This window comes from Cherax quadricarinatus, chromosome 30 (assembly GCF_038502225.1).
Source record: "Cherax quadricarinatus isolate ZL_2023a chromosome 30, ASM3850222v1, whole genome shotgun sequence".
In the NCBI taxonomy this organism is placed as follows: Eukaryota; Metazoa; Arthropoda; class Malacostraca; order Decapoda; family Parastacidae; genus Cherax; species Cherax quadricarinatus.
In genome coordinates, this window is record NC_091321.1 from 27,563,642 (window position 1) to 27,585,454 (window position 21,813).

The window sequence follows — 21,813 nt, forward strand, 5'->3', positions numbered from 1 at the left end:
GATATAGTGTTGGAGTGGTTGGTATTTTTGTTTAATAAATGTATGAAAGAGGGGAAGGTATACAGAGGGATTGGCAGAAAGCATGTATAGTTCTTTTATATAATGGGAAGGGGGACAAAAGAGACTGTAAAAATTATAGGGGAATAAGTTTACTGGGTATACCAGGAAAAGTGTACAGTAGGGTTATTATTGAATGAATTAGAAGTAAGACAGAGAGTAGGATTGCAGATGAGCAAGGAGGCATTTGAGTGGGTACGGGATGTGTAGATCAAGTGTTTACATTGAAACATATATGTGAACAGCATTTAGATAAAGGCAGGGAAGTTTTCACTGCATGTAGGGATTTAGAAAATGCATATGACAGAGTGGATAGGAGAGCAATGTGGCAGATGTTGCAAGTGTATGGAATAGGTAGTAAGCTACTAAATACTGCAAAGAGTTTTTATGAGGATAGTGAGGCTCAGGTTAGGGCGTGTAGAAGAGAGGGAGATTACAGTGGACCCTCGACGAAATTATCATTATTTGAATTAATTTTCCCAATAAGAAATAGTGGAAATCAAATTAATCTATTCAAGACACCCAAAAGTATAAAAAAAAATTTTTTACCACATGAAATATACATTTTCCTACACACAAACAGAAGGATAGATGCACAATACATGTATACATATGTATATTGTGCAATGAAGAATAAATGACACGTTACCTTTATTTTTAATTAATCGTCATGCAACTGCCTTGCCTTTTCACATATGATCGCTTGAGAGATGCTGTCTCCTGATATCTGTTTTTCATTTATCCACACCAATAACAGTCTCTCAACATTTTTGACTACTGGCGATCTGTGTTTCGAAAACATACTTGCACCTTTCACAACAACAGCTTCCTTGACTGCCTTTCTGTTGGCCAAGATAGTAGCGATGGTTGATTGAGGTTTGCTATACAACCTGGCCAGCTCGGAGACACGCACTCCAGTTTTATACTTTGTGATGATCTCCTTCTTCATTTCAATTGTAATTCTCACCCTTTTTACCACAGGGTTGGCACTAGAAGCTTTCTTGGGGCCCATAGTGGCTTATTTTGCAGTTACAAGCACTAAAAACAATGGAATAATACAAAATGTACTGAATGTATTCGTGGATGCGACCAGACTGGACTGTAAACACTGGCACACTAACTGAAGGCAGGGCAGCTAAGGCACGCTCAGGCCAGATGGGACATGTGGACGCATTCGGGATGAATCACATTGGTAGAGTTTTTCATCGTTGGTCGGGCCAAAATTTTTACGCTCAAATGCTTCGTTAGTCGAATTTATCATTAGACGATGCCTTCATTGGTTGGGGGTCCACTGTATTCCGGGTAAAAGTAGGTCTTAGACAGGGATGTGTAATGTCACCATAGTTGTTTAATATATTTATAGATGGGGTTGTAAAAGAGTAAATGCTAGGGTGTTGGGGAGAGGAGTGGGATTAAATTATGGGAAATCAAAAACAAAATGGGAGTTGACACAGTTACTTTTTTCACTGGTGATACTGTGCTTATGGGAGATTCTAAAGAAAAGTTGCAAAGGTTAGTGGACGAGTTTGAGAGGGTGTATAAAGGTAGAAAGTTGAAAATGAACATAGATAAGAGAAAGGTGATGAGAGTATCAAATGATTTAGATAAAGAAAAATTGGATATCACATTGGAGAGAGGGAGTATGGAAGAAGTGAATGTTTTCAGATATTTGGGAGTTGACGTGTCAGCGGATGGGTTTATGAAGGATGAGGTTAACCATAGAATTGATGAAGGAAAAAAGGTGAGTGGTGCATTGACGTATACATTGGACTCTCAGTTAACGAAATCATTGGATAACGTAAAAATCGCATAACGTCACTTTTTGCGTCAAAATATTGGCTCGGTTAACGACAAAGAATTCAGTTAAAGACAATCGTCCCGAACATGTCCATGCAGAGTGAGCGCCTGGACACTCCATGTACAGCCAGTGTGCCATTGTTTACAAGCCAGTGAGGATGAGTCCACGCATACATGCGATACATTTTGTATTATTCCTTTGTTTTTAGTGCTAGTAACTGCTAAATAAGTCACCATAGGACCAAAGAAAGCTTCTAGTGCCAGCCCTTTGGTAAAGAGGGTGAGTAACACTTAGAATTCAAGAAAAAGTTTGTAGAAAGATATGAAAGTGGTGGTGGCAGTGATGGTGGTAGTATGGGCCAACAGGTTTGCTGCAGTGTTCCTGCTTTTTTATGTACACCAGCCAGGGTACTTCCCCACATACCAGCCAGGGTACTTCCCCACACACCAGCCAGGGCATTTCCCCACACACCAGCCAGGGTACTTCCCCACATACCAGCCAGGTTACTTCCCCACATACCAGCCAGGGTACTTCCCCACATACCAGCCAAGGTACTTCCCCACATACCAGCCAGGGTACTTCCCCATATACCAGCCAGGGTACTTCCCCACATACCAGCCAGGGTACTTCCCCACACAACAGCCAGGGTACTTCCCCATATACCAGCCAGGGTACTTCCCCACACACCAGCCAGGTTACTTCCCCCACATACCAGACAGGGTATTTCCCCACACACCAGACAGGGTACTTCCCCACACACACGATTTGATTTGATTGTGACTTGCACGTGAGTGAACAGAATTAAAAAGCTTAAAGCTTGGGAAGCACTGAAAATTGGGTTGGGCAAATACGATTCTGTTAGTGGGATGGTTTGTGAAGGACTTGCTTAGTATGGGCCAACAGGCCTGCTGCAGTGTTCTTTCTTACGTGCAAACATTTATGGATGAACATCACCCTGACACAGCTGTTGCAAGCTGTGCTGGCAACATCTACAATGACAATGTTGTATCCCATTTTAGAGAAATCTTATAGAGACACCAGAAACAGAGCTCTCTGGACAGATTTTTGGTGTGACAGGGCTCCAGTGACTCTCAAGCTGGTCCTAGTGGCATTAAAAAACAAAGAAGGGAGGTAACCCCAGAAAAAGACTTGTTACCTGAAGTCTTTATGGAAGGGGAATCCCTTCCAAATAATTGTAAACTCTTCCATCCTCTCCCTTCCTCCCATCTCATCACTCATCAATACATCTTCAATAAAGGTGTCATTTTATTATTTATTTATGTATTTATTCTGCATGTCTCACTGTTTTCTATGTAGGGAAATGTATATTTCATGTAAAAAAAATTATTTTTTTTAATACTTTTGAGTGACTGGAACGGATTAATTGTATTTCCATTATTTCTTATGGGGTTGTAGATGAATGGTTCAAAGAACCGACACGTTGTTAAATTAGACATATGTGCAACTCTTGGGTATCTTTATTGAGGAAACATTTTGCCACACAGTGGCTTAAACTTGAAGAACAGGAGGAGAATGAGGTAATCAGTCCCTCAGCCTTGAGTCGATGTGGTCAGTGGTCAGTACGCTGAGGTCAGTGGTCAAGTGCGGTCATACCTGCCAAGCTCTTGGGAGTTAGCGTGGGCTGTTACCCATACCATGGCTTGTTGTAGTGCTTTAGAATCCCAGGTTCAAGTGTTGAAGAAGGAGATTCTACTTCTTCAGGAGGAAAACAGGAAGCTGAAGCTTCGCATAGATGAGTTTGGGAGCGAGTGTGAGAAGGATTTAGCTGGTAAGGAAGGAATGGTCGCCAGCAGTGATAGGGCAGCCGCTTTAAGTGGCAAGTGGTTCACAGTTCAGGAAGAAGTAAGATGAGGAGAGTTAATAGAGAAGATGTGAAGGTAGGAAATCGATTCTCTGTTCTCCAAGATGAGTGTACTTCAGTGGTTGGTGAGGTTGAAGGTACCACTGATTCCCCTGCTAATCAAGGTAAGAATATTTTAATAGTAGGCGATTCTCAGGTAAGATATATGGACCGTGCATTTTGTAACAGAGACAGAAAGTTCAGACAGAGAGTGTGTCTTCCTGGAGCTGGTGTTGGCGACATACTCAGCAGGTTGGATAATATTATGGCAGGTAATGGGAACAAGCCCATTATCTGTCTTAGTGCTGGAAGTAATGACATTGGGAAGGGCAGGAGAGAGGAGCTGCTGGATAAGTACAGGTCAGCCAAAGAAGTAGTTAGGTCTAAGAGAGAGATCCCAGTCATATGTAGCATCTTGCCTAGAAAGGGAGTGGGCAATGAATGGATGTCTAGGGCAATTGGTATAAATCGCTGGCTAGACAGGTACTGCAAGGAACTTGCAATCCCATTCATTGATAACTGGGACCTTTTCTTTGGCAAATGTGATATGTATGCAAGGGATGGGGTTCATCTCTCTGGGGATGGAGTGGTTGCATTAGCCAATTCAATTGAGAGGGTAATTGATGACTTGTCTAGGAATTTAAACTGATAGATTATAGAGGTATGGGTGTTTGTGGGAAACAATCAGGCTGCAGCATTAGGGTTAAAAACAGCAGCTATTACCAGGATACCTCAGGGATATGTTTAAAAGACAATATTCAAAATAAAGTTGCTAGTAATGGCAAATCAATTGATCAACAAACAGAGATAGCAGAGGGCAACGAGTGACTAGCTCCCTAAAGCTTTACTATACAAATAGTAGGAGTCTAAGAAATAAGATAGAGGAGCTAAAATTACTTGCAAGTGTAGGTAATATAGATATTATTGGTATAACAGAGACCTGGTTCAACCTGAAAGATAGAGAAGTGCCTTCTGAATGCAACATACAGGGTTATAAACTATTCCACACTGATAGGGTCAACAGGAAGGATGGTGGTGTGACGATGTATGTCAGAGAAAATTTAAATTGTTGTCTTAGACATGATATAAGATTAGAAACATCGAACACAGAATCTGTTTGGCTACAGTTTCTCGAGGGACGTGACAAATTAATTTTGGGTGTGATTTATAGGCCCCCAAACCTTGATAGGGAGTGCAGTAAGCTGTTATGGGACGAAATTCATAAGGCATCCAGATATGAAAATGTTGTGATAATGGGAGATTTTAACTTTAGACAAATTGATTGGAACAATATGACAGGAAATCTTGAGTCTAGTGACTTTCTTGATACGGTTCAGGATTGCTTTTTAAAACAGGTTGTGACAGAACCAACTAAAGGAAACAATCTGCTTGACTTGGTTCTTGCCAACAAAGATTCACTAATTAATAATCTTGAGGTTAATGATGAGCTTGGGGAAAGTGACCACAAATCACTTAGTTTCAATATATCATGGAATTACCCAGACACCAAATCTCTGTCCCAGATTTTCCCTTGGCCGACTTCATGGGACTGAAAAATTACTTGGATGGGCTAAATTGGGATGTCCTGACTATGGGTCAGGTAGGTGATCTTGGTTGCCAATATGACGTTTTTCAGAGCATAGTTCTAGCTGCCCAGACGACTTTTGTTCCGAGTAGGGAAATTAGATCTAACAAAAATGATCCCAAATGGATGAACAATAGATTAAAACATCTCATTGGTCAAAAGAGAGGCATATATAGGCATATCAAAAGAGAGGATGGGCAGTTAAGAAATCAATATATTCCATTAAAGAGAGAAATAAAAAAAGGAATAAGAAAAGCAAAAAGGGATTATGAGGCTAAGGTCGCAAGGGATTCAAAGACTAACCCAAAAGGGTTCTTTCAGGTATACAGAAGTAAGATTAGAGACAAGATTGGCCCACTTAAGAGTAACTCTGGTCAGATCACTGACAGTGATAAGGATATGTGTGAAATACTAAATACCTACTTCCTCTCAGTTTTCACCCAGGAAAATACTAGCGATATTCCTGAAATAATAGATTACGTAGAACAGGATGATAATAAACTATGTACGATAGCGGTAACTAGTGACATGGTCCTCAGACAAATAGAGAAACTAAAACCTAACAAATCCCCAGGTCCTGATGAACTGTTTGCAAGGGTGTTAAAGGAATGTAAAGAGGAACTTAGCATACTTTGGCTAATCTTTTTAACATATCACTACAAACTGGCATAGTGCCTGATAAGTGGAAAATGGCAAAAGTAATACCTATTTACAAGGCAGGTGACAGGTCCTTGGCTTCAAACTATAGACCAATAAGCTTTACCTCCATAGTGAGAAAAATTATGGAATCAATAATTGCCGAAGCAATTCGTAGCCATCTTGACAGGCACAGATTGATTAATGATTCTCAACACGGTTTTACAAAGGGGCGTTCCTGTCTTACGAATTAACTAACTTTTTTTCCTAAGGTGTTTGAGGAGGTATATCGTGGTAATGAATATGATATTGTGTATATGGACTTCAGTAAGGCTTTTGATAGAGTTCCACACCAGAGGCTATTGAGGAAACTTAGGGCACACGGAATAGGAGGAGAAATTTTTTCCTGGGTAGAGGCATGGCTGACAAATAGACAGCAGAGAGTTTGCATAAATGGGGAGAAATCAGAATGGGGGCACGTCACAAGCGGTGTTCCTCAGGGGTCGGTGTTGGGCCAGTTGTTGTTCACAATTTACATAAACGACATAGATGAGGGAATAAATAGCGACATAAGCAAATTTGCTGATGACACCAAAATAGGCCGTCCAATTCATTCTAATGAGGACATTAGAGCACTCCAGGATGATTTGAATAGACTGACGCAATGGTCGGAGAAGTGGCAGATGCAGTTTAATATTGACAAATGCAAAGTTCTAAATGTTGGACAGTTAAATAACCATGCCACATATAAACTAAATAATGTAGATCTTAATACTACTGCTTGCGAAAAGGATTTAGGAGTTCTGGTTATCAGTAATCTAAAACCAAGACAACAGTGCATTAGTGTTCGCAATAAAGCTAACAGAATTCTTGGCTTCATATCTAGAAGTATAAATAATAGAAGTCCTCAGGTTGTTCTTCAACTCTATATATCCTTGGTTAGGCCTCATTTAGACTATGCTGCTCAGTTCTGGTCACCGTATTACAGAATGGATATAAATGCTCTGGAAAACGTACAAAGGAGGATGACAAAGATGATCCCATGTATCAGAAATCTTCCCTATGAGGATAGACTGAGGGCCCTGAATCTGCACTCTGTCGAAAGGTGTAGAATTAGGGGGGATATGATCGAGGTGTATAAATGGAAAACAGGAATAAATAAAGGGGATGTAAATAGTGTGCTGAAAATTTCCAGCCAAGACAGGATTCGCAGCAATGGTTTCAAGTTGGAAAAATTCAGATTCAAGAAGGATATAGGAAAGCACTGGTTTGGTAATAGAGTTGTGGATGAGTGGAACAAGCTCCCGAGTACAGTTATTGAGGCTAAAACGTTGTGTAGTTTTAAAAATAGGTTAGATAAATACATGAGTGGGTGTGGGTGGGTGTGAGTTGGACCTGACTAGCTATGCTGCTGGGTCTGGTACAGTGCTCCATCCTTGAGTGGGGATGACCAGACTGGGTGGGTCATTGGGATAATACGTGGGGTGGGTCATTGGTCTAATCCGTGGGGGGACATGGACCTGCTCCGCGTGGGTCAGTAGGCCTGTTGCAGTGTTCCTTCTTTCTTATGTTCTTATATGAGCGGAGAAGCAGCTTATAAACCGTATGGCAGGAGAGGTCCAGCAGTCGTAGGTGGTGTCACATTTGTTCAATGTGGAAGTAGGTCATGCCCAAGGGTTAGGCAAGCGAAGAATTCCCAAGTATTAAGATCCCAAGAAGTTGCAGTGTCTGACAGGATTGTAGATGAATGGTTCAAAGAACCGACACGTTGTTAAATTAGACACATGTGCAACTCTTGGGTATCTTTATTGAGGAAACGTTTCGCCACACAGTGGCTCCATCAGTCCATACAAAGGATAAACTTGAAGAACAGGAGGAGAATGAGGTAATCAGTCCCTCAGCCTTGAGTCGATATGGTCAGTCCATCAATCTTGAATAGAATACGGCATATGAGCGGAGAAGCAGCTTATAAACCGTATGGCAGGAGAGGTGCAGCAGTCGTAGGTGGTGTCACATTTGTTCAATGTGGAAGTAGGTCGTGCCCAATGGTTAGGCAAGCAAAGAATTCCCAAGTATTAAGATCCCAAGAAGTTGCAGTGTCTGACAGGATTGTAGATGAAGCCACTGTGTGGCGAAACGTTTCCTCAATAAAGATACCCAAGAGTTGCACATGTGTCTAATTTAACAACATTTCTTATGGGTAAAATTAATTTGGATAACCACAGAATCAGTTCAAGACAAGCTCTCTGGAACGGATTAATATAGTTAACTGAGGGTCCACTGTATGTGGAGACAAAAAACGTTATCTATGGAGGCAAAGAAGGGAATGTATGAAAGTATAGTGGTACCAACTCTCTTATATGGGTGTGAAGCTTGGTCTGTAAATGCTGCAGCAAGGAGGTAGCTGGAGGCAGTGGAGATGTCCTGTCTAAGGGCAATGTGTGGTGCAAATATTATGCAGAAAATTCGGAGTGTGGAAATTAGGAGAAGGTGTGGAGTTAATAAAAGTATTAGTCAGAGGGCTGAAGAGAGGTTGTTGAGGTGGTTTAGTCATTTAGAGAGAATGGGTCAAAGTAGAATGACATGGAGAGCATATAAATCTGTAGGGGAAGGAAGGCGGGGTAGGGGTCGTCCTCGAAAAGGTTGGAGGAGGGAGAGGGTAAAGGAGGTTTTGTGGGTGAGGGGCTTGGACTTCCAGTAAGCATGCGTGAGCATGTTAGATAGGAGTGAATGGAGACAAATGGTTTTTGGGACCTGACAAGCTGTTGGAGTGTGAGCAGGGTAAGTAAGTATATTCAGATATACACAAATACAGTTATAGATTATCATACATAGCAACATATGTGTAAATATTTAGTGAAGGGATTCAGGGAATCCCTGCCTCGGTGGGATACGGTCGACTTGTTGGAAAAAAAAAAAAAATTCAGGGAAACCAGTTATTTTTATATAGCCAGACTTGAATAATGGAAATGGGAAGTACAATGCCTGCACTTTAAAGGAGGGATTTGAGATATTGGCAGTTTGGAGGGATATGTTATATATCTTTATATATGCTTCTAAACTGTTATATCTGGGTGCCTCTGCAAAAACAGTGATTATGTATGAGTGAGATGAAAGTGTTGAATGATGATGAAAGTATTTTTTTTTTTTTTTTGAGGGGGGGATTTTCTTTCTTTTTGGGTCACCCTGCCTCGGTGGGAGACGGCCAACTTGTTGAAAAAAAAAAATTACATATTGTTCAGCAGTGCTGCAAGGAAGGCAGAAAACATACTTATATGTAATGCAATAAGAGACAGAGTAAAACTGAGTATGCTCACTGCCACTGGTTCACAGACTCATAGAAGAGAAGGAGCAGTATGTATAAACAGCCAGAGCTAGTGAGAGACTAAACCTTTCCCTTCAAAGAAGGGAAGGGTTATCTTAATTTATTGGATAGAAAAGCCCTTCGCTGGCATTAAGGAACCCCTCATGAAGGGTATATTATGTACAGTATACAGTGGAACCTCGGTACTCGAACAGCTCCATACTCAAACAATTCGGTACTTGAGCGCTTTGTTCGGTAAAAAAATCACTTATTAGTCAACTGTTTGCTCGGCACTCGGCCAAACAAACTTGACCTGCCAGAACATGTGCATCAATCTTTCCACAGCTGTCGCTAAGTCCAAAATTCTGCTGAATTTCAATGTAAACTATTTCGCATTTCTTCGCATTTTTGGGTGATTTTTTTATATTATTTGTATAAATAAGTCACCATGGTGTCCTAAGAAGATTAGTGATAACAGCCAACCAAAAGGAAAATTGGTTAGTGTGTGTTTGTCCTGATGTAAACACCACCTCCACCTCTCCATATAATATGCCTTTTGTTATTAATTTCAGCATCTTTATCTATCATGTTTCTGATATCAAGTTGGAATAATGTGATAGATAGCATAATTACACAACACTGTATTCGCGCTACCACTAGTATCCGGCTATCACGGCGACTCATTAGATACTGAATGCTTCTTCTGCTAGCCCCTCCCTCTCTCTCTCTTATAGCTCCTCCCACTTCGGGCCCCTCTTATATTATGCTTGCTTTCCATTTTGAAATTTTATTCACACAAAAAGCAGAAGATTTACTGTTATGCAGACTACTGCAGTATTGAAAAAATTATAAAAATAATATCAGCGCTTTTGTGAAAGCATATTAGACTCACCAGTTGACGTGTATTGGACGCATGACGTGATTTGTTTACTCTCGAACATCAGCAAAAATTGAACATTTCCGCTACTTTCAAGCTATTTTTGGTCCTAAAACCAATCAAAATCATTTTTAATTCTGTAATATATCTTCCATGCTCTCAAGTGACACTAAGAAGTAGTGAATACAACCATAAAAACCACATGAAAATACACCACAAAATTGATGTTTTAAACCAAAAACACAGCCACAGTTTTCTCATTATGCACTGCATGCAGCAGGATTTTTTTTTATATGATGCACACAACATAAATCCATTCTTTTATCTCTAGGCCCAAATTTATTGCTCATAGCTTATCTCGGAGAGTTGAGCTCTTGGCGCAGAGCTACGGCACTGACACTGGCTTAAAAGCCATAGAACTATGGTTGTATCCTGGAACTTAACCCACCATATACTAATTGGGGCCTCCCTTTACCAATACTTTTTATCAAGGCCTGAAAGTGTCTGGTTTAATCAAGCAAAAGAATAACATTAAAAATAGACAGTTTCAGACTTACCCAGGTTCCCAGACCAGCATTTAGCTGCCTCAAAATCTGGGGTATGAAGTATGAAGCTTTGGGTGTTAGGATCATATCGAGCCTCTGTCCTCATGCCACGGGAATTAGTCCCATGAGATATTTCTGTTAGGCAGAAACATCCACCAATCTGTAAGGTGAAATCATTTGTGAAGCTCAAGCAGACAGCAAATATAAACAGTATAAACTGTAAAAGTAATACTATTTTCTTAAAATATTTTAATGTGACATCTGATATGAGGAAATGAAAGTGTTATACTGCTGTATGTTGTCTGAGATTGCTAATGATATAATTGATTCATTGTTTTCACAAAAAGCATTTTTGAATATATGAATATATGTTTTGTCTTATACAAATCTGATTCACTTATAATTAATAATCTACTGTACAACTATGAAATAATTACTATCCTACTGTACAACTATGATATAATCCTTAGTGTTAAGTAGTCTGTAAGCCAATAATGTTAAGTTGGCCCATAATGCATAGGCATAATAGAGGTTCTCTTAGCATTGCAACCCACTAGTGTATATACAAAATCTCAATGTACTGTTTGCAAAGACATAAAATAAATAAATAAATAAATAAATGATATGTCATATAAGTTAATGAAAGTGCTGTGCTATATACAGTAGCTTTCTTCACCAGAAGTGAGACCAAACTAGAATGGATTATTCAATCTGCCAACACTAAAATAAGATGACCATTTTTCAGTGAAGTCAGTGATCATTGATATTCAGCTCTGAAGATTTACCAACAACAGTATAAATACTGTTAATTTTTTTTTTCAACATGTCAGTCGCCTCCACTGAGGCAGGGTGACCCCCCCCAAAAAAAAAGAAAATACCCAAAAAGAAAAATGCTTTCATCATTCAACAATTTCACCTCACTCATACATAATCACTGTCTTTGCAGAGGCGCTCAGATATGACAGTTCTGAAGTCCCTCCAAACTGCCAATATCCCAAATCCCTCCTTTAAAGTGCAGGCATTGTGCTTCCCATTTCCAGGACTCAAGTCCGGCTAATCAGTTTCCCTGAATCCCTTCACAAAATATTACCCTTCTCACACTCCAACAGCTCGTCAGGTCCCAAAAACCATTCGTCTCCATTCACTCCTATCTAACACACTCATGCATACTTGCTGGAAATCCAAGCCCCTCACCCACAAAACCTCCTGTACCCCCTCCCTCCAACCTTTTCAAGGATGACCCCTACCCTGCCTTCCTTCCTCTACAGATTCACATGCTCTCCAAGTCATTCTACTTTGATCCTTCTCTCTAAATGACCAAACCACCTCAACAACCCCTCTTCAGCCCTCTGACTAATACTTTTAGTAACTCCACACCTCCTGATTTCCACACTCTGAATTCTCTGCATAATATTTACACCACACATTCCCTTTAGACAGGACACCTCCACTGCCTCCAGCTGCCTCCTCGCTGCAGCATTTGCAACCCTAGCTTCACACCCATATTGGTGCCACTATACTACTACTTTCATACATTCCCTTCTTTGCCTCTATGGATAACGTTTTTTGTCTCCACTGATACCTCAACGCACCACTCACTTTTTTCCCTTCATCAATTCTATGGTTAAACCCATCCAATGACAAATCAACTCCCAAATATCTGAAAACATTTACTTCTTCCATACTCCCTCTCTCCAATGTGATATCCAATTTTTCTTTATCTAAATTGTTTGATACCCTCATCACCTTACTCTTTTCCATGCTCACTTTCAACCTTTACACACCCTCTCAAACTCGTCCACTAACCTTTGCAGCTTTTCTTTAGAATCTTCCACAAACACAATATCATCAGCAAAAAGTAACTGTGTCAACTCCTATTTTGTATTTGATTCCTCATAATTTAATCCCACCCCTCTCCCCAAGACCCTAGCATTTACTTCTTTTACAATCCCTATCTATTAAACAACCATGGTGACATTACATTTCCCTGTCTAATACCTACTTTTACCAGAAAGTAATCTCCCTCTCTCCTACACACCCTAACCTGAGCCTCACTATCCTCATAAAAACTCTTTACAGCATTTAGTAACTTACTACATATTACATACACTTGCAACATCTGCCGCATTGCTCCCCTATCCACTCCATCATATTCTTTTTCTAAATCCATACATGAAATGAAAACTTCACTGCCTTTATCTAAATACTACTGTACTGTTCACACATATGCTTTAAAGTAAACACTTTACACATCCCCTACACCCACTCTAAAGCCTCCTTGCTTATCTGCAATCCTACTCTCTGTCTTACCTCTAATTCTTTAATATCTATAATATATAAACACTTTACCTGGTAAACTTAGTAAACTACTACGTCTTTCACCAAATCGGCCGTATCCCACCGAGGCAGGGTGGCAGAAAAAGAAAAAGAAAAGTTTCTCTATTTAAATTTAGTAATTTATACAGGAGAAGGGGATACTAGCCCCTTGCTCCCAGCATTTTAGTTGCCTCTTACAACACGCATGGCTTACGGAGGACTCAGTAAATTTATTCCCCTATAATTTTTAGTCTCTTTTGTCCCCCTTAACTTTATATAAAGGAACTATACATTCTCTCTGCCAATCCCTTGGTACTTTCCCTCTTCCATACATATATTAAATAAAAATACCAAGCACTCCAACACTACATCCCCCTTTGCTTTTAACATTTCTGTCACGACCCCATCAGTTCCAGCGGCTTTACCCCCTTTCATTCTGTGTAATGCCTCACACACCTCCCCCCACACTCACTCCTGAAAGATGTTATACCTCCTTGGCCAATGCATAAAATTACTGCCTCCCTTTCTTCATTGACATTTAAAAGTTCCTCAAAATATTCCCACCATCTACCCAATACCTCCAGTTCCCCATCAACTAACTCGCCTACTCTGTTTTTAACCCTTTGACTGTCGCAACCCCAAATCTTGAAGTGTCTCTTGGTGTCGAAGAATATTCAAAAAAGAAAATAATATTTTTTCTTATGAAAATGTTAAGATAAATTTTCTAATTGTTTTAACCCCCAAAACAAATTTTTGCAATCAGTACTTATGGAGATGTAGAGCAGTAAAGTTGGCAGAAAATGAGCTGCGTATGGCAAGCTGCAAATGCCACTCACCCGGTAAACTTTGGTTTACTTTCATTCCAAGGTTTCTTGTCTTTTTCACTATTTTATTTATTCACATAACTTATGTGCCCTGTGAGTCCAAAGTAAGGTTCAATGTACATATATACACTCATTGTATACAACATAATAAGCACACACACATAATTATTGTTTACAAAACTTGCTTACACAAACAATACAAAAATTTTTTTATTGCTATTGTTCTATAATATATATACAAATTTACAGTCACTGGACATGTTCCTAGATGTTCTGCAGCTTGTGGAACTCTTTGAAACATGGTTTCATACACAATGGTGTTTTACACTCCTCACACATAAAACAAGTGTCTGCATTTTTGTGGGCTTTTTTTTTTCTGTGTACAGACAAAACACCTTGTCTGAGCAGTTTTCTTCATAGTAGTAGCAGACAGTTTTGTTAGGTAGTTATCCTAGGTAAATGTGTCATCATTCCTTCCTACCTACCTACCTTTCTTTCTTCATTCTTTCTTTCTTTCTTCATTCTTTTATTCCTTCCTTCTGGATTCTATAATATATATACACATATATAGTTACTGAACATTTTCATTGTGTTGTGTGAGTATGTGGACTTCTAAATGTGCTGAATCAGGGTCCGGCAGCTGTCAAAATGACATATTGTATCATTACTCACTCCCCCTACTGCCTGTCAAAACAATGGGGTCCAATGCTAGCTTCCCCTCCATCCTCCTACCTAATTATCTTTTCTTCTTCTTTCTCTTTTTTTCTTTCTTCTCCTTTCTCCTTCTTTCTATTTCTTTCTCTTTCATTCTCTTTCATTTTCCTTCATTCTCCTATACAGTGGACCCCCGGTTAACGATATTTTTTCACTCCAGAAGTATGTTCAGGTGCCAGTACTGACCGAATTTGTTCCCATAAGAAATATTGTGAAGTAGATTAGTCCATTTCAGACCCCCAAACATACACGTACAAATGCACTTACATAAATACACTTACATAATTGGTTGCATTCGGAGGTAATCATTATGCGGGGGTCCACTGTATTTTCCTTTCTCTTTCTTTCTTTCTTCTGGTATCCTGGGCATTGCTTTTGGTCACAAACTCCTCAAAACCATGAAACTGATCTTCACTGGCACATTCATCTGTGTTAGAGTTATCACTTAGGAAGAGAAGAGTCCCAGATGTGCTGGGGAGTCACATATTTCTTACCGCTAGGCATGCTGAACAAGGACTACTGAAATGGCATTCCCACAATGCACCACTGGCTCCCCGATTTTTTTTTATATGGCACACACTGAGCATGGAGACCCATTCTCTCACATGTGGGCCTACCAGCTTTCTCCTGCTCGATTTGAAGCCGCTAGAATTTTGGCGTATTAATACGTCAAACACATTGGCTCTTAAGACATATATACGTACAACCAAAACAGTCATTCCCTAGGCTTTCTCAACTTGTTTATCTCCAATTCTTTTTATTTTCAGCAAAACTTCTTGACAGTGCCTCTCCCACTCTATCATCTGCTCTCCTTTTGCACTCACACCACTCTCTTCACCTTTCTTTTACTCTCCATATACTTTGCTCTTCTTATAACACTTCTGCTTTGTAAAAACCTCTCATAAGCTACCTTCTCTCTTATCACACCCTTTACTTCATCATTCGACCAATCACTCCTCTTTCCTAATGCACCTACCCTCCTATAGCCACAAACTTCTGCCCCATATTCTAATACTGCATTTTTAAAACTATTCCAACTCTCTTCAACCCCCTCTACTATTCATACTTGCACTAGACCACTTTTCTGCCAAATAGTTGCTTATATCTCACCCTAACTTCCTCCTCCCTTAGTTTAAACACTTTAATATACATCTAATACTGGTAATACATGTATATGTGGTGAAAATTAAGACACACGTGCAACATCTGGTTATCTTTATTGTAGACGTTTCGTCATCCAGTAGCTTTATCGATACAGATTCTAGGACATAATTAGAAGATAGTAGAACTATATACAAAAGATGAGGTAATCAGTCCCTCAGCCTTGGAGGTGTTGAGAGCACCGTGGTAGTAAAGATTCTGGAGGAAAGGCAAGGAGACTGGCGTTTATATAGGCATCAGTTGGTAGGGACGTGTAGCAGATGAGGGCACAGTCATTGGTAGGCGGGATTCCCCAGTGGAAGCAGATCCTACCCAAAGGGATGGGTTAGTTGTAGTAGCCGTGAAGGTCTTGTAGATGTCCTCTGAACCAAGATTCCATGATGTTACAGTGTCTGACAAGTTGTGCAAGAAAGGTATACAATACCAGCAAGATGAAAATTATGACACATGTGCAACATCTGGTTATCATTATTGTAGATGTTTCGCCATCCAGAGGCTATATCAATACAGATTCTAGGACATAATTAGAAGACAGCAGAACCATATACACATGCATGTACAAGTGTATATATGCACACCCCTCTGGGTTTTCTTTTATTTTCTTACTAGTTCTTGTTCTTGTTTATTTTCTCTTATCTCCATGGGAAAGTGGAACAGAATTCATCCTCCGTAAGTCATGTGTGTTGTAAGAGGCGACAACAATGCCAGGAGCAAGGGGCTAGTAACCCATTATCCTATATACATTACTAAAGTTGAAAAGAGAATTTTTTTTCTTTTGGGGCCACCCTGCTTCGGTGGGATACAGCCAGTTTGTTGAAAGAAGAAATTGAACTAAATACAAAAGATGAGGTAATCAGTCCCTCAGAGAGCACCATGGTAGTAAAGGTTCTGGAGCAAAGGCAAGAAGACTGGCGGTTATATAGGTGTCAGTGGATAGGGACGTGTGGCAGACAAGGGCATAGTCACTGGTAGGCGGGATTCCCCAGTGGAAGTAGGTTCTACCCAAAGGGATGGGTTAGTTGCAGTAGCCATGAAGAAGATCTTGTAGATGTCCTCTGAACCAAGATTCCATGATGTTGCAGTGTCTAAAGGTATACAATACCAACAAGATGAAAATTAAGACACATGTGCAACATCTGGTTATCTTTATTGTAGATGTTTCGTCATCCAGTGGCTTTATCAATACAGATTCTAGGACATAATTAGAAGACAGTAGAACTATATACAAAAGATGAGATAATCAGTCCCTCAGCCTTGGAGTTGGTGTTGAGAGCACTGTGGTAGTAAAGATTCTGGAGCAAACGCAAGGAGACTGGCGTTTATATAGGCGTCAGTTGGTAGGGACATGTAGCAGACGAGGGCATAGTCACTGGTAGGCGGGATTCCCCAGTGGAAGTAGGTCCTACTCAAAGGGATGGGTTGGTTGTAGTAGCCGTGAAGGTCTTACAGATGTCCTCTGAACCAAGATTCCATGATGTTGCATGATGTACCATGATGTATATAAATGAATGACAAAATAAAGATTTGCAGGATACGTAGATTTTTTTTTAAGTAAAAAATGGAACACATACAGGAGGACCCCACTTTACAGCATTTTCCTAATGCAGTAGTTTTCAATTATATCCATTCTTCATTTACTCAGACTTCCTACAGTAAATATATTCACCACTCACTATAAGCTAAGGATGAATATATTAAACGTGTTATCAGACTTTTACATGCATTTGAAAGTGAAAAAGTCAGTGACTCACTTTACAGTGGTCTTAGCTATATAGCGGCAGCCCAGAACCTAACCTGTTGAATAAGCAGGGCCTCCTGTAAATGGTTTAAAAAACTAACAAGTTAGCCCCTTGACTGCCGCAACCCCAAATCCTGAGGTGTCTCCTGGTGTCGCAAAATTTAAAAAAAAAAAAAAAAAAAAAAAAAAAAAAAATTCTTATGAAATGATAGAGAATCTTTTCCCGATTGTAATGACACCAAAAGAACGAAATTTGATGGAAAACTGACGGAATTACACTCTCACAAAGTTAGCGACCTCGACGATATTTACGAATTTGCGATTTCGCTCACTTTGAGCCTTATTTTCGGCTAATTCCATAGTTTCAGTCGACCAAACTCATAGCTATTTCTTTAGAACTCCATTTTTTCTATCGATTGAGTATAAGAAACTGCCCATTTACCAATTTCAAATACCCAATAATGTGGTCAGAAATTTGCAATTTGGCCAATTTCACAAAAATTAAAAAATATGACAATTTCAAAATAGGGTTCAGAATGAACAATGCAGACATTCCTGGCTCTAAAATAACATTTTCTTTGTTCATCAGTCACGTCTCCAGGCCCCTCTGGAGATGTGACTGATGCTTTTTATTTTGAATTTTTATTAAAACAAAAAATAGAAGATTTACTGTTATGCAGACTACTGCAATATTGTAATAATTGTATAAATAATGTCAACCCATTCATGACTACATATTATAATGGCTACTTGGACATTTTTTGGAAAATAACATCATTTGTTTACTTTTGAACATCGGCAAAAATCAAACATTTCCCCTACTTTGAACTCCATTTCAAGGTTCTTTTCATAGTAAATCCAATCAAAATCACCTCTATTTCTATAATATGTTTTCCATTCTATCAAATGAGACCAAGAAAATGAGAATACTATATGGAACTACAGTGGACCCCCGCATAACGATCACCTCCCAATGCGACCAATTATGTAAGTGTATTTATGTAAGTGCGTTTGTACGTGTATGTTTGGGGGTCTGAAATGGACTAATCTAATTCACAATATTCCTTATGGGAACAAATTTGGTCAGTACTAGCACCTGAACATACTTCTGGAATGAAAAAATATCATTAACTGGGGGTCCACTGTATATGGAATATAGTGGAAATGAATATATGGAAATGGACCACAAATTTGGCATTTTAATTAAAAAAAAATGGTCAGAGTTTTTTTTCTCATTATGCACTGCGTGCTGCAGGATTTTTTTATATGGTGCACACTGACCACACAGACCCATTCTCTCACATGTGGGCCTACCAGCTTTCTCCTGCTTGATTTGAAGCCGCTAGAATTTATGAGTATATATATGTCAAATATGGTGGCTTGTAAGACGTATATATACGACCGAAACAGTCAAAGGGTTAATGAATGAGACACTTGTGTAACACTTAGGTATCTTTTGAGTAGAAGCACTGACATCCAACAGCTTCATCAGTCCAATACAGAGAAGAATGGTGGAAAATGAGATGATGATGTGTGATAATGTCTGGAGATAATTATTCAGTCCATCAATCTTGATTAAAGTACAGCATATGTACAGAGAAGGGGCTTATATACTGGAGACAGGTGAGGTGAAGCAGTTTGTGGCAGCATAACTGGTAGACCAAATCCACTAGTGGAAGCAGGTCATGCCAATACGTTAGGCAAGCATTGAAGAATTTTCTGTATAGATTCCAAGATGTTGCTGTGTCTGACAGGTATTATTATGTAAATGGTTTATAAAATTAACAAGTTAATGAATGAGACACTTGTGGACTGATGAAGCCACTGCCTGATGAAACATTTCCATAATAAAGATACCCAAGTGTTGCTCAAGTGTTTCATTCATCAAAAAACTCATACCCAAGGAATTTTTTTGGTGGCCAAGAACCAGCTATAACTGCCCAGGACAGCACCATGAGCAGCTGTCTAACAAAACAAAGTTTCTTTCTTCTTCTTTCAACAAACCGGCTGTATCCCACCGAGGCAGGGTGGCCCAAAAAGAAAAACGAAAGTTTCTCTTTTTAAATTTAGTAATTTATACGGGAGAAGGGGTTACTAGCCCCTTGCTCCCGGCATTTTAGTCGCCTCTTACAACACGCATGGCTTACGGAGGAAGAATTCTGTTCCACTTCCCCATGGAGATAACAGGAAATAAACAAGAACAAGAACTAGAAAGAAAATAGAAGAAAACTCAGAGGGGTATGTATACTATACAATCAGCTCCCAATGCAACCCATTATGTAAGTGTATTTATGCACGTGCGTTTGTATGTGTATGTTTGGGGGTCTGAAATGGACTAATCTAATTCACAATACAGGTCTCCCTCAACATTCATGTTTTCAGCTTTCGCGGGCTTCACACATTCGTGAATTCCCAACCGCCAAATTCCCAGCCACCAAATTCCCAGCCGCCAAATCATATTCAAGTTTCCCGCCACCTGCGAGTCCCTACTACCCTCCCTCCGACCCCCGCAACTGGCAGCCAGCCCTCCCACCACTCAGAGTGGTGAGTGTTTTGTTTGTTCATTATTTGCTATTAAACTACAGTATAAATAATGTAAACCCATTCTTGACTGCATATTGGAATGGCTATTCGGACAGGTATTAGACGGTGACATCATGTGTTTACTCTTGAACACAGCAAAGAATCAAACATTTCTGCTACTGCTAATAATAACAATAGTAGTAATAATAATAATAATAAAAATAATAATAATAATAATAATAATAAATACGATATAATTGAAGAAGGAAGTTGTACAAAAATACGAGGGAGTGGTTGACACATCGTCAGTGTGACTTTGTTTATGCTGGAGTGAACATTAGTCTCCCTGCTCTTCCAAACATTTCACAATAATTCATTGTGTTTGGTGCTTGTAGATTGAGTGTGACTGGAGTGGTAGAGGCAGTGGTTGAGGCAGCGATTGAGGCAGTGGATGAGGCTGCTGTTGAGGCAGCGACTGAGGCAGTGGTTGAGGCAGCTGTTGAGGCAGCGGTTGAGGCAGCGGTTGAGGCAGCTGTTGAAGCAGCGATTGAGGCAGTGGGTGAGGCAGCTGTTGAGGCAGCGATTGAGGTAGTGGGTGAGGCAGCTGTTGAGACCGATTGAGGCAGTGGTTGAGGCAGCTGTTGAGGCAGCGATTGAGGCAATGGGTGAGGCAGCTGTTGAGGCAGCGATTGAGGCAGTGGTTGAGGCAGCTGTTGAGGCAGTGATTGAGGCAGTGGGTGAGGCAGCTGTTGAGGCAGCGATTGAGGCAGTGGTTGAGGCAGCTGTTGAGGCAGCGATTGAGGCAGTGGGTGAAGCAGCTGTTGAGGCAGCGATTGAGGCAGCTGTTGAGGCAGCGATTGAGGCAGTGGGTGAGGCAGCTGTTGAGGCAGCGATTGAGGCAGTGGTTGAGGCAGCTGTTGAGGCAGCGATTGAGGCAGTGGTTGAGGCAGCTGTTGAGGCAGCGATTGAGGCAGTGGTTGAGGCAGCTGTTAAGGCAGCGATTAAGGCAGTGGGTGAGGCAGCGATTGAGGCAGTGGTTGAGCCAGCTGTTGAGGCAGTGATTGAGGCAGTGGGTGAGGCAGCTGTTGAGGCAGCCATTGAGGCAGTGGTTGAGGCAGCTGTTGAGGCAGCGATTGAGGCAGTGGTTGAGGCAGCTGTTGAGGCAGTGATTGAGGCAGTGGGTGAGGCAGCTGTTGAGGCAGCCATTGAGGCAGTGGTTGAGGCAGCTGTTGAGGCAGTGGTATTTAATAACATACATGTTATTAATAATAATAATACATGTTATTAATAATATGTACTATTATTATTTATAACATATATGTTATTAAATATTATTATTATTATTTGAGAATGTGTGAAGAGGTAGAAAGTTGAAAGTGAACATAGAAAAGAGTAAGGTGATGAGGGTATCAAATGATTTAGATAAAGAAAAATTGGATATCAAATTGGGGAGGAGGAGTATGGAAGAAGTGAATGTTTTCAGATACTTGGGAGTTGACGTGTCGGCGGATGGATTTATGAAGGATGAGGTTAATCATAGAATTGATGAGGGAAAAAAGGTGAATGGTGCGTTGAGGTATATGTGGAGTCAAAAAACGTTATCTATGGAGGCAAAGAAGGGAATGTATGAAAGTATAGTAGTACCAACACTCTTATATGGATGTGAAGCTTGGGTGGTAAATGCAGCAGCGAGGAGACGGTTGGAGGCAGTGGAGATGTCCTGTCTAAGGGCAATGTGTGGTGTAAATATTATGCAGAAAATTCGGAGTGTGGAAATTAGGAGAAGGTGTGGAGTTAATAAAAGCATTAGTCAGAGGGCAGAAGAGGGGTTGTTGAGGTGGTTTGGTCATTTAGAGAGAATGGATCAAAGTAGA

The 21,813-nt window shown here is 40.2% G+C and overlaps 1 protein-coding gene across 7 annotated transcripts in view; it reads right to left on the reverse strand.

Annotated features, from left to right (window-relative positions):
* LOC128692519 (peroxisomal acyl-coenzyme A oxidase 3) overlaps positions 1-21,813 on the reverse strand; it is a 314,664-nt gene that overhangs the window by 131,400 nt on the left and 161,451 nt on the right. For all 7 annotated transcript variants that reach the window (XM_070090050.1, XM_070090048.1, XM_070090049.1 and 4 more), the window contains exon 5: positions 10,676-10,823. In XM_070090050.1, coding sequence (XP_069946151.1) covers positions 10,676-10,823 — 148 coding nt within the window. The remainder of the gene's footprint in view (positions 1-10,675; positions 10,824-21,813) is intronic.